Here is a 12,815-nt window from a genome sequence, read left to right as displayed (position 1 = left end):
TTCAGGTTCATGAAGAGGAATAAATACCGTCTGAGTTGACAGATATGAGAAGATGCTTCATATAACCAGCTGCACAACTGAAAACATAAGTAGGAAAAAAATAGGCACTTACAGAAATAAATATTAAGTGAAAATCCAAAGAAACTGTTTGGTGTATTCCATTTGTTTCTTTGTATTTCTATTTTGCCTAGCCCCAGGGATCAATAAGAGATTACATTCTGCCAACTGCCCATTTCATTATGTTGGAACAAATCTTAATTGGCAACTCTCTGACAAAATCAAAACCAAGGACAAATCCAACCATGCCTCACAGCCTTCTGTCCTTTACGTGCAAATAGTTAAAGCAGCATAGATTAACCTGTGCGGAGGAGAGCCCTTAAAATCCATAGCCACTTGCTGCTTACATCTGTCCTGCCAGTCGGTGTCTGCACCAGCTTTGTAGGACAGCAAAAACTATTTAAAATCTTCCTCTTTGACTCTCAAAATGCTCTATGAACAGTCAATTTAGAAGCTTCCACTACTACCAGCCAAAGTTCACGTGCAGGAGCTGCTTAGGAAATGATGTGGAACAGCTTGTCCCATCAGCTCTGCCTGTGGCTCAGAAACAGGGAATTCTCTTAGATCTTTACCACTTTTAAACTGAATTCAGAGGGGAGAGCTTTCTTTGCTTAGAATCAAAATACTAAATGAGGTGCAAAACAGTAAGCCCTCTCTTCCCTTTATACTGAAAAAAAGAACTCTCAAAACCAAATCTTTTTCTTCTGTGAAACTTTATTTTCTTTTTAGGATACCCAAGTCCCAATTTTTCATGCAGACTTATCACACAGAAGTGTCAGTTGACTTGCACATTCTTTCTGTCAGCTTCTTTGCTTGTTACTGTTGCTCAGATAATTACATTTCCATTTGCTTCTGGCTGTAACTCAACCCCGCAGGTCAAAGAAGTCTTTGTTCTTTGAGCTTCTTTTTTAGCAGCAATCTCAGGAGCATCTGTGTTTGCAGAGAGGGTTTTTCCTTCTGGTACATCAAGGTGCTCAGATGACTCCTCCTCTATTCCTGAAATTCTAGTCAAAGCAAAAATGTTTGTAAGAACTAGCGATGTGTAAAATTAATCTTCTGGTTGGAATAGAAAAAGACTTGTTCCTTATAGAGGTAAGAGTATTTTCTGTTTCAACATTAGCTGAGTAAAAGAAGCATCCATGTTAAAGCACAGAAACATTCCTGTTTCTTCCATCCATGCCTCCATCAGTGTAACAGAAACTGTGTTAACCTGTAGGCTGTTCTGCTTCCTCTGATTATGGTGTGTTAAAGGTGTCAAAAAGTCCCAGGTTAAGGGAATCTTGCCTAAATTCTTTCAAGCTTTTGGCATCTAAGTTTTTTCAATGAACGGGAACAGCTGCATCACAAAAGTTGGTTAGAGTTACAACTGACTAAAAAGAAACATGCAAGAACATGGGGGCAAAGTGAGAAAAGATTGAGACTCAAACATTTTAGCATTTGTTTGCTGATGCATATTTATCATCTCATGGTAACCATTGTAAAATGTCTCCTGAAGCTTTCCAAATTTGGGCTGTCAAAATTTTAAGGCCCAGAGGAGTGCAAAGGTAGCTCTCTCTATGATTAGGGCCAGGCTGTCAACCACAGGAAGTTTTACCTTAAAAAATGAGAGCAAAAGCTGTTCTTTTTTTGTTTTGTTTTGTTTTGTTTTGGTTTGGTTTGGTTTTAGGATGCTCACTATAAATGCAAAGGAAGGACAGAGAATTCTGTAAAACAGATTCAGCCTCTTACCAATGCGTGAGCATGAAATACATTGTCATGGAATAACCTATATGGAAGCCTATAGGTTGAGCTCTGTTCACCACAAATATTTAGTAAGATGGATGAGATGGCGTGGATGGAAGAGCAGCCATAAGTAATAAGTCCAAATGGCCTTGAATTCTGACCAGCTCAGGAGTTAGGCTGAGGAATAAAAAATCTGATGCAAAGAAATTACAGAGATATGCAAGTACTTGTCTTTATTGCAGCATGGGAATTGGATATAGTTTTTGGCCCCACTGCAGACTAGGTCTGTGCACTGTTTGAAGGTCTTTGTGTTTGGGGTTTTTTTTTTTCCTTAAACAAGTGTAAGAGAAAATTAAACAATGTTTGATTATTTTTAAAGCAACTTATCAAAAGGTATCTGTGAAGGGTAACCAACTTTCTAATCTTTTTATAAAGCATAGGAGAACATCTGGTCAAGGGAAAGGCATGCTCACATTGTTACAACTAAAATACTATTGCGTAGATGTACCAAGGAGGGCTTCTGGCCAAAGAAAACAGCAAACGTGAAGACAACTTCCTTATGCTTAGATATTTATCATTTTACATTTTCAGTTTTTATTTGCATGCTTTTAAGCTACAGAAACCAAATTTATGTTTTGGTGAAACATTCAAGGTCTGCATTTCATCTTAATAGTACATTCAAAAATAAATCCCTTAATGACTGTACATACCTTGAAGTAGAAACAGCTGCAGGCTGCTATCACAGCCACTAGAATGATCACTCCTAACACAATCTTCCAGGTGGTATCTGAATTTTCTTTAAAAAAATAAATACGAAAGAGTTAAGTCCTTACACTGCAAAAGTAATGTTCCCTATTGCTCAATAAACATATCAAGCTATGATTTTTCTTTTATTTATAATCTAAAAGCTATGATTTAAGGAGAACCTCTCAGTTTCTTTTTGATGTTAATGCAATAATGGCCAAATTACTTGACTATAGTATAAGTAAAGACTTTAAATTGATACTTTAATGACTTAAGTGTGAATAGCTGAAAGCAGATTATTTTACTTAACTGCACTGATACAGAATTCTGTATGTTCTCAGATAGTATCATTTGAGGACTGATTTAATTCAAGCTCTATTTAAAAACAATTAATTGCCTGGTCTGGTAAACACCGTCTCCAGATATAATGCTACATGCCATTAATAGTACTACTGATTGCCTATAGAAGAACTCAGTAAGCGCTATTGAGCCTGGACCACAGATGAAATATTTGCAATTTTCATCTAAAACATTTCCCAACTTTATGAAGCAACCATGCAGTCCAGGTGAGCACAAGAAGCAGCAGATCCTGTAGTGGTGACAATAGACTCCACAGAGCAGAGCCCAGTCCAGTAAAGGCTGGGCTTATATGGCACTGAACCCCTCATCACTCTAGCTGATTTCAACAACCTGAAATCACTGAGGCTCACAAGATTCCTTTCCCTTTCCTTTTTTTTTTTAGTGGACATTTCTTCCACTTTAGGTTTCCTTTGTGCTGCTGTGGCCTGTCAAAATTTTTTTTTTAAATTTTTAATGTCTCTGAAAACTCCCTATGGCTGTCCAGCCATGAAAAACAAAATTGCCGAAGCATTTAATCTAGTCATTGCTCTTAGCTTGGTTCTCTCCCCACACGCAGACCTGCGCTTACATCTTGTCAGCTGTTTTGGTAGAGCTGGGACCTTCCTTTACATAAAAGAAGACCTCTGTAAATATTGCAAATTCATCTAATTTTTGCCTTAAAAGTCTCCTTTTCAGTGATGCTTGGAAATCTTAGTGATGAGCAGCTGCTGTGCTATTACCACTATCCATCATACTTATGCCCTACTGTCTATATCCACTTACCCTATGCTTTCACCCTGTGCTGCCACGAGGATGCTAATCTCTTTGGTAAATGTTTTCCCAATTGTGTATAATGCATTTCTGGTCCACGAGTAGAAAAATGCTGAGTGGCACAATTTAACCACTGAGGAGGGGATTTATGTCATCTACGGCTGCTGTAAGGTCCCTCTGCAGCGAGGGGCAAGAGAAAGGCATTTGTAAAAGAAAATTCTGATCAAATTTGGACTGGAGAGCTAGCTCTCCCTCTCTTCTCTCTCTCCAGTACATTTATAGAGAGCCTGATGGACTGCACACCTAAGTTAGGAGCATCAGTGGGATGTGTAACGCCTTGGGGGGTGTCCTGTACCCTCTGCTTCAGAGGTACAGTATTAGGTTTACAGGATAAGGAAGATGATGCTGGATTTTGAGCTGCAAGGAAGTGTCTGACAGAACAGTTTTCTTAACAACTGTATATTCTCCTCAACAAGGTTTCTTCAGCAGGCAAAACTGTAGAGGAAATTTATACCACATTTTTGGGCTTCCCTGAGTGCTCCCCACTACCTTTAAAGGTCTATATTTGCTATTAACACAGCATTTAGAAGTTGTTCCTGTAAGCTGCTCTGAGCTCTCAGTTCTGAATGCAGGGAAATGATGGCATTCATCAGTTTTCAGACCTTTGACCATAGTAAGCTGTTGACTGAAGAAATACAATCTTCCAGTCTTTAAATAAATACATTTTAGGTAATATTTTTTTCTCCTGCGACAACTCTAATACAGTATCTCTTCTACCCACATGTATCTATTGTGCAAGGTGATTTTTCTCAGTATTTTACAGATTTCTGATTGACTCTGTTCCTCTGCATTGCCCTCATTCGCTCCCATCCTCTGATGTGGAAACAGCAGTGACTTACCAACATGCAAAGTTCTCACAATAAGTTTTGTGTAGTGAGGTGTTGAAATATTACAGAGATATTCTCCACTGTCGTTTGCAGTAAGATCACTTAACATCAGTGAAAAGTCAGTTTGGTTAATTTGGACTCGGGGCTGGTAAGAGTGAGATGTACCATTGAAAGAGGCCAGGACTGAAACGACTGCATATCTGTGTATTGTCCAGACAACGCTGAAACCTTCAGCATGTGAAGAAGTGTTATCAATGTATTCACAAGGAATTGCAGTGCTATTTCCTTCCACATTGGACAGTTGCTCTGAAACAGATAATTGAAAAACCCTCAGGAATATTTTGGAAAATATATTGAAGATAATTTAAAATTTTCTGAAATTTGAACTGATTGTACTACCATGTACAATTCTAAAAACATGTTTCATTATTTTGATATTGTATTCAAACATCACAGTAAGTTTCTACAGATATCTGAATTTGGATTTTTTTAAGAGAGATATTAAGAAATGCGGGGGCTTTTCAAAACAAATCTACATTATACAAAAATATTCTGATTGGTATTAGTCTGTACTTATGAAAACTGGTTTTGTTTTCATTTGACTATTTCCCTTCTAATTGTTTTTAGTTTCTGGGAGATAGATACTAATATAAGTGACTAAGCCTAGTCTGAGTGTACTGTTTAATGCAACATGAAATTCTAAGTGTAGGGAGCAGAGAGAAAATGCAACTAATCAGATACCTGCGTACTGAAAGAGAAAGAACAAAGCCGTTACAACACAGTCTGCTTTACTAAGTAATAAAATGATTATATTTAGTTTAAAAATACTATATTTAGTTAGAAATAACTTTTAGATGTGGCAGACCTAAGTCTTTTATCTGTTTGTCCCGAACACTTACATTCAACGACTGGCTTTTAAAAAAAGAAAGGGAGGGAAAGGGCAGGTAATGGGCACTAACATCTAATGATTATATAAAATACTAACATAAGATGAATTAATAACACAGCACACCTATCAATTTAACTGCAGGGATTTGCTGCAAAGGAAGGAAAAGCACAGAGCAGGCTGTGGTGGCTGGCAGCCCGCTGGAGAGGAAACTATTATGTTATTTTGACATGGTATATCCATGCTTGGTTGGAGTGGGGCTGAAAGCCATTAGGGGAAAACAAAACAAAACTGTATCCTATGCTGCTGTTATATAAGGAAAAGGAAAGCAGTACATTCTCAAAGTGTTCCGCTGAGACACTAGATGGATGCACGTAAATTCAAACAAAAATGTAATGAAATGTAGCATTTTCTCTTCCAGTTTGGAAGGACAGATTAACAAGAGACATTTATGGTGCACTTGTTACCTAATATGATACCATACTTGAAACCTACCATAATTGTGTGCTAGTATATGTAAATCAAAAATAATGTGCTTGTCCCAAAGCGTGTATATCGGATTGGAAACTGAGAGTGTTCTGGGTACGTTAGGGGGAAATCAGGGCAATGGTGGCAGCCAAGCATATCTGATAAAGAACTGCTCTTGTATAGCTGTTGGTCCAATTAAGAAATATTTCCTAAGACATAGGTGAGGTTGAAAAGCACCAGTTACTTATCGAATTGTATTTGTGGTGAATACCTGGGACTGCATTAGTAGGACAAAATGGGGACCTTAAATTTCACAGTGCTGCTCTTCCTTAACTAACAAAATAAGCCGCTATTTGACCAACTCTGAACAGTGCTTGCTGCTCTTCCTTCCCATGCTCCCCCAACACTGAACCTGGGTGCGTAAGAACGCACTTTGAGTATAAAGAAAAAATCAAATGGTACTGAATAAACTCAGGCAAAGAATAGGGAAGGGATTGAGCAAGGAATGTAGACATCTACAGCAGCAGTCAAACCTTCCCATCCCTTGTATAACCCACAGGTACACTAAGGCTTTCATGTATTTCAGCTCAGCTCAACAGAATGCAAAGATCAATTTTTATGCACCTCTCAAAACGTGAAACTGATAAGGAAAAAGGTTCAGAGAAAAGACAGTGATTCGGTAATGATGCAAGAAGCAAGTGTAGTACGTTCCTACCTTCCATCTTCCATTCAGCAGTCCATTTCTCATGAGAGAGGTGAATATGACACTGGTAGGGGGCAGACGTGTTTGTAATGTTCTGGTCACTTCTAACAGTATAGAGAATTCCAACCTTGGTTTCCTCCGGATCTGTTTGTTGGATTAATGTATTGCCCTGTGTCCAAGTTATACGTGGCACAGGATAAGAAAGAAAGGCAGAGCACTTCAGCATCCTTTCTGTGTCTGTCTTTTGGTATTCCAGTGCATAATAAGAGGAAACTGTAAATATAAAGAAGTCCTATTACTTTCAAAATACTTTTTAATTTGAAGTGAATGGACTTTTGAAATATTATTGGGGTGAATAAACACAACTGAGAAAGAAATTTAATCTGTGTTGTTTCAGAAGACAGTATAGCATTATTTACTGTCAATGCTGGGGTTTATACTGTTCTGAGAATCCACATTATGAATTTAAAACTCACGTACGCTATCTCATTACTCTTTAGAAATCACCATGCAGTAGGTTATGAGAACAAACTCTGCACTGTGATTTTTCAACTTCTGTTACAACAGTATTTCATCAGACAAAATGAATTGCATGGGAACACTAACAGGCCAAAAGGGTGCTCTGTTGGGTTGGAGAATATCAGTTCCATGTGACAAATAATATAACGTAATCCAATTTCTATTGGTGCAATCCAAGCAGTTTTGATGTCTTATTGACCTTTTACGTGCAGCATGATATCCTCTTCTGCTTTAGCTTGCTTTGTCCCCACATAGCAATGATAAAGGCCCTCATCAGTAAAGGTCAGGTTACTAAGTTTCAAGGAGGCATTTCCACTACCAATGTCCTCGTGAAAAAGGAGTGTTCTGTTTCTGTAGTCCATGTCTTGGCTTCCTAGTTGATCCCTCTGGTAGTAGTAGCTGTGCACATTTTTGTCCTTTTTCTTCCAGTAAATTACTACATCATCACCAGGTGGAAAAAGGCAAGGCAGGATGCAATCTCTAGAAAACTGTCCCATTACTGTTTTCTGTTCTCCAGAACCTAAAGCACATAAATGTTACTGAATAAGTTAGATTAAATCCAGTCTACATACATATTCCTGCTCCTCCTTTCCCCTGACAAAAATGCTCTGGCAAGTAGAACACTCCTACTGCTGGCTTCAACAACATGCTCTTTTAAGTATTTTCTGTAATCCTCAGCACAGGTATCTGGGATCAGAAGGGTGGAGCAGCAGTGATGCCTTTGCTCCACTTTATTCCACTTAGCATTATAATGTAGGGCTTTGGTCTTTGAATTTGTAATCAGTTTAAGTAGGTAACCAGATTAAACACCTATATATTTAAAAAAGCATGCCTCCACCTTAGCACTTGAGCTTCAAATGACTTCCAAAAGTACCACAAAAGTACCACCAACATCAAAACCAGTTGAAGGAGTCCCCACTCTCAGGCTGCAGTTTGCCATTCACGTAAACCATCATATGGCCATGTTGCAATGATCTGGGTTACAAATAAACCTCACATAGTCCCAAATGGTTGTACTATCACAAAAAAAAAACAAAAAAACAAAACAAAAAAAAAAACAGGATGCAATTGTGCAGCTTCTTAAAATGGCTTCACCACCACAACTGATGTCATCGAACTCTGTCCCAGCCTGCTGGGACAGTCCGGATTACTTTTCCTCAGCTACTTCAGTGCAAAATGAATCAATTTACTTCAAACCACTTTCAGCATTAGCTGACAATGACCAAGCTAGCTGACCGTAAAGAAGTGGCTGCTGAGCAGTTGCACAATGTACTCCACCAGCTGAGCTGTGTGAAGGTGATCACCAGCAGAAAGGTAGAGCACAGCCGGGGCACTCAATGTGTTCAGTGACCATGGCCATTTGTGCAGTGACCTTCCAAACAGTCTTCTTTTGCTTCAAGAGTGCTTTACCTTAACACAGATTCATTTTTACCATTATTACTTTAACAGTGCTTCACTTAATTCACTATTTAAAAAAAGTAAAAAAAATGACTAAAACCTACCCCAAACTGTAGAGCATACATGAAAGAAATAGATGAGAAAAGATATCTTCTCTTCCTTCATGTCTTCTTTGGTTGACAGTAGACCCAATTCTAACTGACAACATAAATGAAGGGGAAGAAAACCTGTTTAAATGCAGGTATAAGGCTTATGCTAATCACATGATTTTCTTTGTATAGTATTTCAAGGACTGTAGGCCTTTGTAACAGGTATTTGTTCATAACAGCTTAGGCTTAGACTTTCAGCTGTAAGGTCTTTATGTAACATATATTTGATAATGAATAAGGATCTCTCATCATCACAAAATCCCCTGCAGATTTAAAGATTCTATTTATTTTAAAAGTGCTTACCCTCAGCGTTCTTATAGGGTTAGGGAACATTAATTATCAGAATTCATAAATAGGACACTGAGGAAGAATGGTCAAGTGTTGTTTCCAAGAAAATGTAAGAAGTCCCTTAAGAAGCCAGATTTTTCTAGTTTCTAAAACAGGCCCTTGATTACTGCAACATTTATCTTTCCGTGAGGTGGAAATTTGCTTGCATTTGCAAAAATTGAAAATACAAAGAACTTTTCATGCTTTACTCTTCACTTGATTGAAAGGGCATGGGCTGAACTTCCAAAAATGTATACGCAGAAATCTAGCATAGAAACATGCATGAAGAGGAGGAGGAGGAGATTCTCCCTTCAAATCTTCTGGTTTGTCAGTTGAACAACAATAAACTGATGAAGCTCACACATACACAGAATGAGAAATTAATAATCTTATTGTAACTGCTAGACCACATAATTCCTCCACCCAGGTGCAGTATTCTAAAATACAACATCATGGTGGAGAAATTACCCCATGAATAAAATAGCCTTAGAAGAGCTAAAGAGTTCCCCCTACTCCTTCTCCCCTCCCCAAAGGACAGCTATAGGTAGCTTTCCTAACTTACCAGGGCACAGGTTTAGCTAGGCTTACTAAACAGTTCTTTGAATCCTAACAAACAATTTTGACTGCTGTGTTTAAGTGTATTAGTAATAGATGTGAATCTTACTTCACAAGGTATTTGCACATTACTTCTTTTGTAAAGATAGAGTGATTATTGTATGTAATCTCATTTTTATCTGAAGACAAAATAAGGTGGCACCAAAACATTAAATCTAAGTCAGAGAAGGTGCAAAACTGAAACAAAGACTTATGATCTATAAAATTTTTGATCCATGATAGTTATGCCCAGCAGCAGCAATTGCTAATATCTGCCTTCTTTTCCCTTTGCACTGGCAAGTGGTGTGCATTAGGTTTTCCTGGCCCACACACTTGCCCACTTGTCCATCACCTCCAGACTTGATTAATGCAATACATCATGCTTGATGCTTGAATTTCAGGAACTGTAGTCAATGCTAAATTTCCTTTAGCAAGCACTCTGACACATTATTAATAGAGAGCTTGTGCAGTTCGGCAGTGATGCTCTGGGAATAACATGGATCCAACAGTACCTCCGCACTGTCTTCGTGGCCTGCACCTGGCTCGCCTGTTTTAACTGCACTCTATAATGCTGTAGCGAAATACAGAACTGGAACTAGTTCGCTGCAAATTTTCCTGTTCAGCACAAGTCATTGTGGGTTTTCCCACTGGGAGAATTTGGGTTTTCCCATTGTAGTGTGTTGAGAAAAATGTTTGTTGCTTTAAGTTACAGAACAGCTTCCTTATAGGGACTGATTATGCTCTTAATGACTCTGAAATTTAGAAGCGAGACAGTAAGTGAGAGTAGAATAGAAAGTGAACAGGGGAAAGACCATTCAGTAGGTCCCCCAATGCTGAGACTAGGATGACACCAGATGAAATAAATACCATGGCTAAACCACAGAACCCACTGCCATAGAAAGTTCTGAATGTCAAAATTCCTGTGGATTAGAAAACGATTAAGCAAAATCCCACTAGTCCTTGCCTGATTTTTATTTTTGAGCAAAAAGAACCTCTACCCTGATTCAGAAAGTCCTTCAGCCAATGACAGCTGGGAGGGGACATCAGGGAAATGTAGTTCATATCTGTCTCATTCTAGGTCAAAAGAGATTGTCAAAAGAGGAGTTCTGAAAAATTCAAGTTTTTAGTTAATTTAATTCAAAGATAAAACTAGCTACCTGAACACTTGCCAGTTTCTTTCCTCGTACTAAAACATTAACACCATTACACTTTCTATGCTTCTGCAGAAAATCTTGAAGATTGTAGGCTCTGGCAAATATTCTTTTCAAAATTTGGGGCCTTATAAATATGAGGTACATGTATGCTGATACTGAGAGTCCCACTGGAAGGTACCAAAGAAACATGGTCTTCTGCTTGCTACAGACCTAACTAGCGTTACCAAGAAATCACACTCCGTATGTGGCAGTAGAGTGAAATATCAATACAAAATTATTTAAAAGAACAGCACACAACCAGAATTAAGATCACTGTAGTAGCGTGAGTTACTGCTGCTCTACTTTTCAGGGGACTTACTTCATATAGAACAACCACAGACTCAATTTGATGGCAGAAGCTCAGCCGGGTTTTCTGACAACAAGGCAAGGCACGAAAATGCTTCTTCCAAGAACACATACAAGTAGGTTAGCCAAACAGCTGAGACAGAGGTAGGGACAACAGGAAACTTGTTTTCGCCACTATATGAAAAGAACATCAAAAGGCATTTTTTTTTTATTGGTCAGTGATCAAACCACATGCACCATGTATGACATCATACTGTACTTAGCACTCAACCAGCACCCTGATCAGAGCATTCACTTATACAGTTACGGGGACCAATTTCTGTTTAATAAACTTTTCTTGGTCACCCGCTTTTGGAGTGGCCAGGTGTATTGTAACATTCTCCTAGCATTGCTAAACAAAAGTAAAAAGTTATTTTTTCTTTAATAAGTTACTCTGATTTATTCCTTATCAAGGTGACTTAACAACAGCGCATTTCAAGTACACACACGCTCGTGAGAACTGGAAATGCAAGAGGATTTCAAGTTTTACGAGCAAGCGAACAAGAAAATCAAACATAGAAAGTTTTGAAAAAACACGTTAATCACATACTGATAAAATTCTGTACTAGCCCTAACGATACTAACTTTCCAGAGTTTTAGGTAGTATCAATCCTCTGCCTTCCCCCAGCTAAAACTCTGTGAGTTAAAACATAACTCCATATTTTAGCTGCTGAGAAATGCTCCTGCAGAAAGGCGGCTCCCACATTCTAAATGTACACTTTTTTTTAGGAAGAAGACCCAAAATATTGTTTTTACCTCAATATACACATATATGCCCTTCCCTCCCATGCATTTATAACACCAGAATTATTGTAAGAAGATTTGATTTTTTTTCTTTTTACCTCTTCTGATTTCACAAGTAGCCAAAAGTTCAGAGTCCTGTGAATTGTTTCGCTTAAGTCAGGTGTTTCTTGGAGACAAGGTTACAGGTTGCGTGTGTGTGTGTATATATATATATATATGTTAGATATATATACACACGCATATAAAATAAACATATAGCTTTCTCTTCCAGAATGGTGGAACTGCGTCTCTTCCTGCTTCTCTCACGGCCACACCTACACATACCAGATCTATTTCACCTGAAAGTACATTCCACTTACACAACAGAAAGTAACTTTCTCTGTATCTCTGCTTTTGGGGTGGAGATGCAGTAGCCTCACCCCCTACTCATAAAGTTGCCATACTTCCGCATTGACTGCTTTTGCTCTTAACCACCTCTCTGCCCCGCTTAACTGAACAAACATTTTATTAACTCCTGCAAGCTGTAACTGAGTAACAGAATAAATTAATTATTGCCAAACATGTGGTTTCACTAGCAGCAGTGATACCACTTTGGGATTGCAATTGTGCATTACCAGAGCACAAGCACTGTAGCCACAGTAGAAAGACTAGCAATTCTCTTATTAATGCATAATTTACAACTCTCACTCATGGATTAAGAGGCAAATTCTGTACAGACACTGGGCAAAAAGAACTTACAATCTTAAATATAAACCAAGATGCAAATCCATGTGACACTGTTCTTGAAAAGCTGGTAGTCTTAAAAAAGAACAGTACGCACATTACGCTGTCTTGCATCGTTAGATAACCAATTTTCTCTTCTCTTTAACAGTAGTAATTTTCACTAGCGCTTTATTTTCTCTGCACAATTGAAGCCCCATGTTAGTTGATTTTCAACAGAAGAAACTGATAGTACAACTGAAATTAAGG

The 12,815-nt window shown here is 38.2% G+C and overlaps 2 protein-coding genes across 5 annotated transcripts in view; one reads left to right on the top strand and one right to left on the bottom strand.

Moving 5' to 3' along the window:
• MYH15 (myosin heavy chain 15) overlaps window positions 1–138 on the top strand; it is a 54,630-nt gene extending 54,492 nt beyond the window's left edge. Inside the window, exon 43 of the mRNA XM_026112377.2 lies at window positions 6–138. Coding sequence (XP_025968162.1) covers window positions 6–23 — 18 coding nt within the window. The 3' untranslated portion in view covers window positions 24–138. The remainder of the gene's footprint in view (window positions 1–5) is intronic.
• A 613-nt stretch (window positions 139–751) lies between these two features.
• On the bottom strand, window positions 752–12,327 carry HHLA2 (HHLA2 member of B7 family). 4 transcript variants are annotated; one of them, XM_026112375.2, is made up of 8 exons: window positions 11,945–12,327; window positions 11,077–11,237; window positions 8,599–8,692; window positions 7,416–7,616; window positions 6,590–6,850; window positions 4,533–4,826; window positions 2,490–2,575; window positions 752–1,061 (listed from the first exon to the last, which is right to left on the bottom strand). In XM_026112375.2, exons 2-8 carry the CDS (start codon window positions 11,173–11,175, stop codon window positions 1,032–1,034), a joined length of 1,065 nt encoding a protein of 354 aa, XP_025968160.1. In that variant the 5' UTR covers window positions 11,176–11,237; window positions 11,945–12,327; the 3' UTR covers window positions 752–1,031. The 4 variants fall into 4 exon arrangements, with proteins under 4 accessions (XP_025968160.1, XP_025968159.1, XP_025968161.1 ...); XM_026112374.2 differs by having other exon boundaries at window positions 7,296–7,616; window positions 11,945–12,323; XM_026112376.1 differs by having other exon boundaries at window positions 4,686–4,826; window positions 7,296–7,616; window positions 11,945–12,321.
• Window positions 12,328–12,815: the final 488 nt, after the last annotated feature.

Source organism: Dromaius novaehollandiae, chromosome 1 (genome assembly GCF_036370855.1).
Source record: "Dromaius novaehollandiae isolate bDroNov1 chromosome 1, bDroNov1.hap1, whole genome shotgun sequence".
Taxonomy (NCBI): Eukaryota; Metazoa; Chordata; class Aves; order Casuariiformes; family Dromaiidae; genus Dromaius; species Dromaius novaehollandiae.
The sequence above is the reverse complement of the archived record's forward strand: the minus strand, read 5'-3'. Positions and strand labels throughout refer to the sequence as shown.

Excerpts from the sequence above, each read along its gene's own strand:
- HHLA2 (XM_026112374.2), bottom strand. The coding sequence starts at position 11,175 with ATGTGTTCTTGGAAGAAGCATTTTCGTGCCTTGCCTTGTTGTCAGAAA. Across the intron at positions 8,693-11,076 it reads CTGTGGTTGTTCTATATGAA|TTAGAATTGGGTCTACTGTC; the intron begins GTAAGTCCCCTG and ends TTATGTTGTCAG. Across the intron at positions 7,617-8,598 it reads TGTATGCTCTACAGTTTGGG|GTTCTGGAGAACAGAAAACA; the intron begins GTAGGTTTTAGT and ends TATGTGCTTTAG.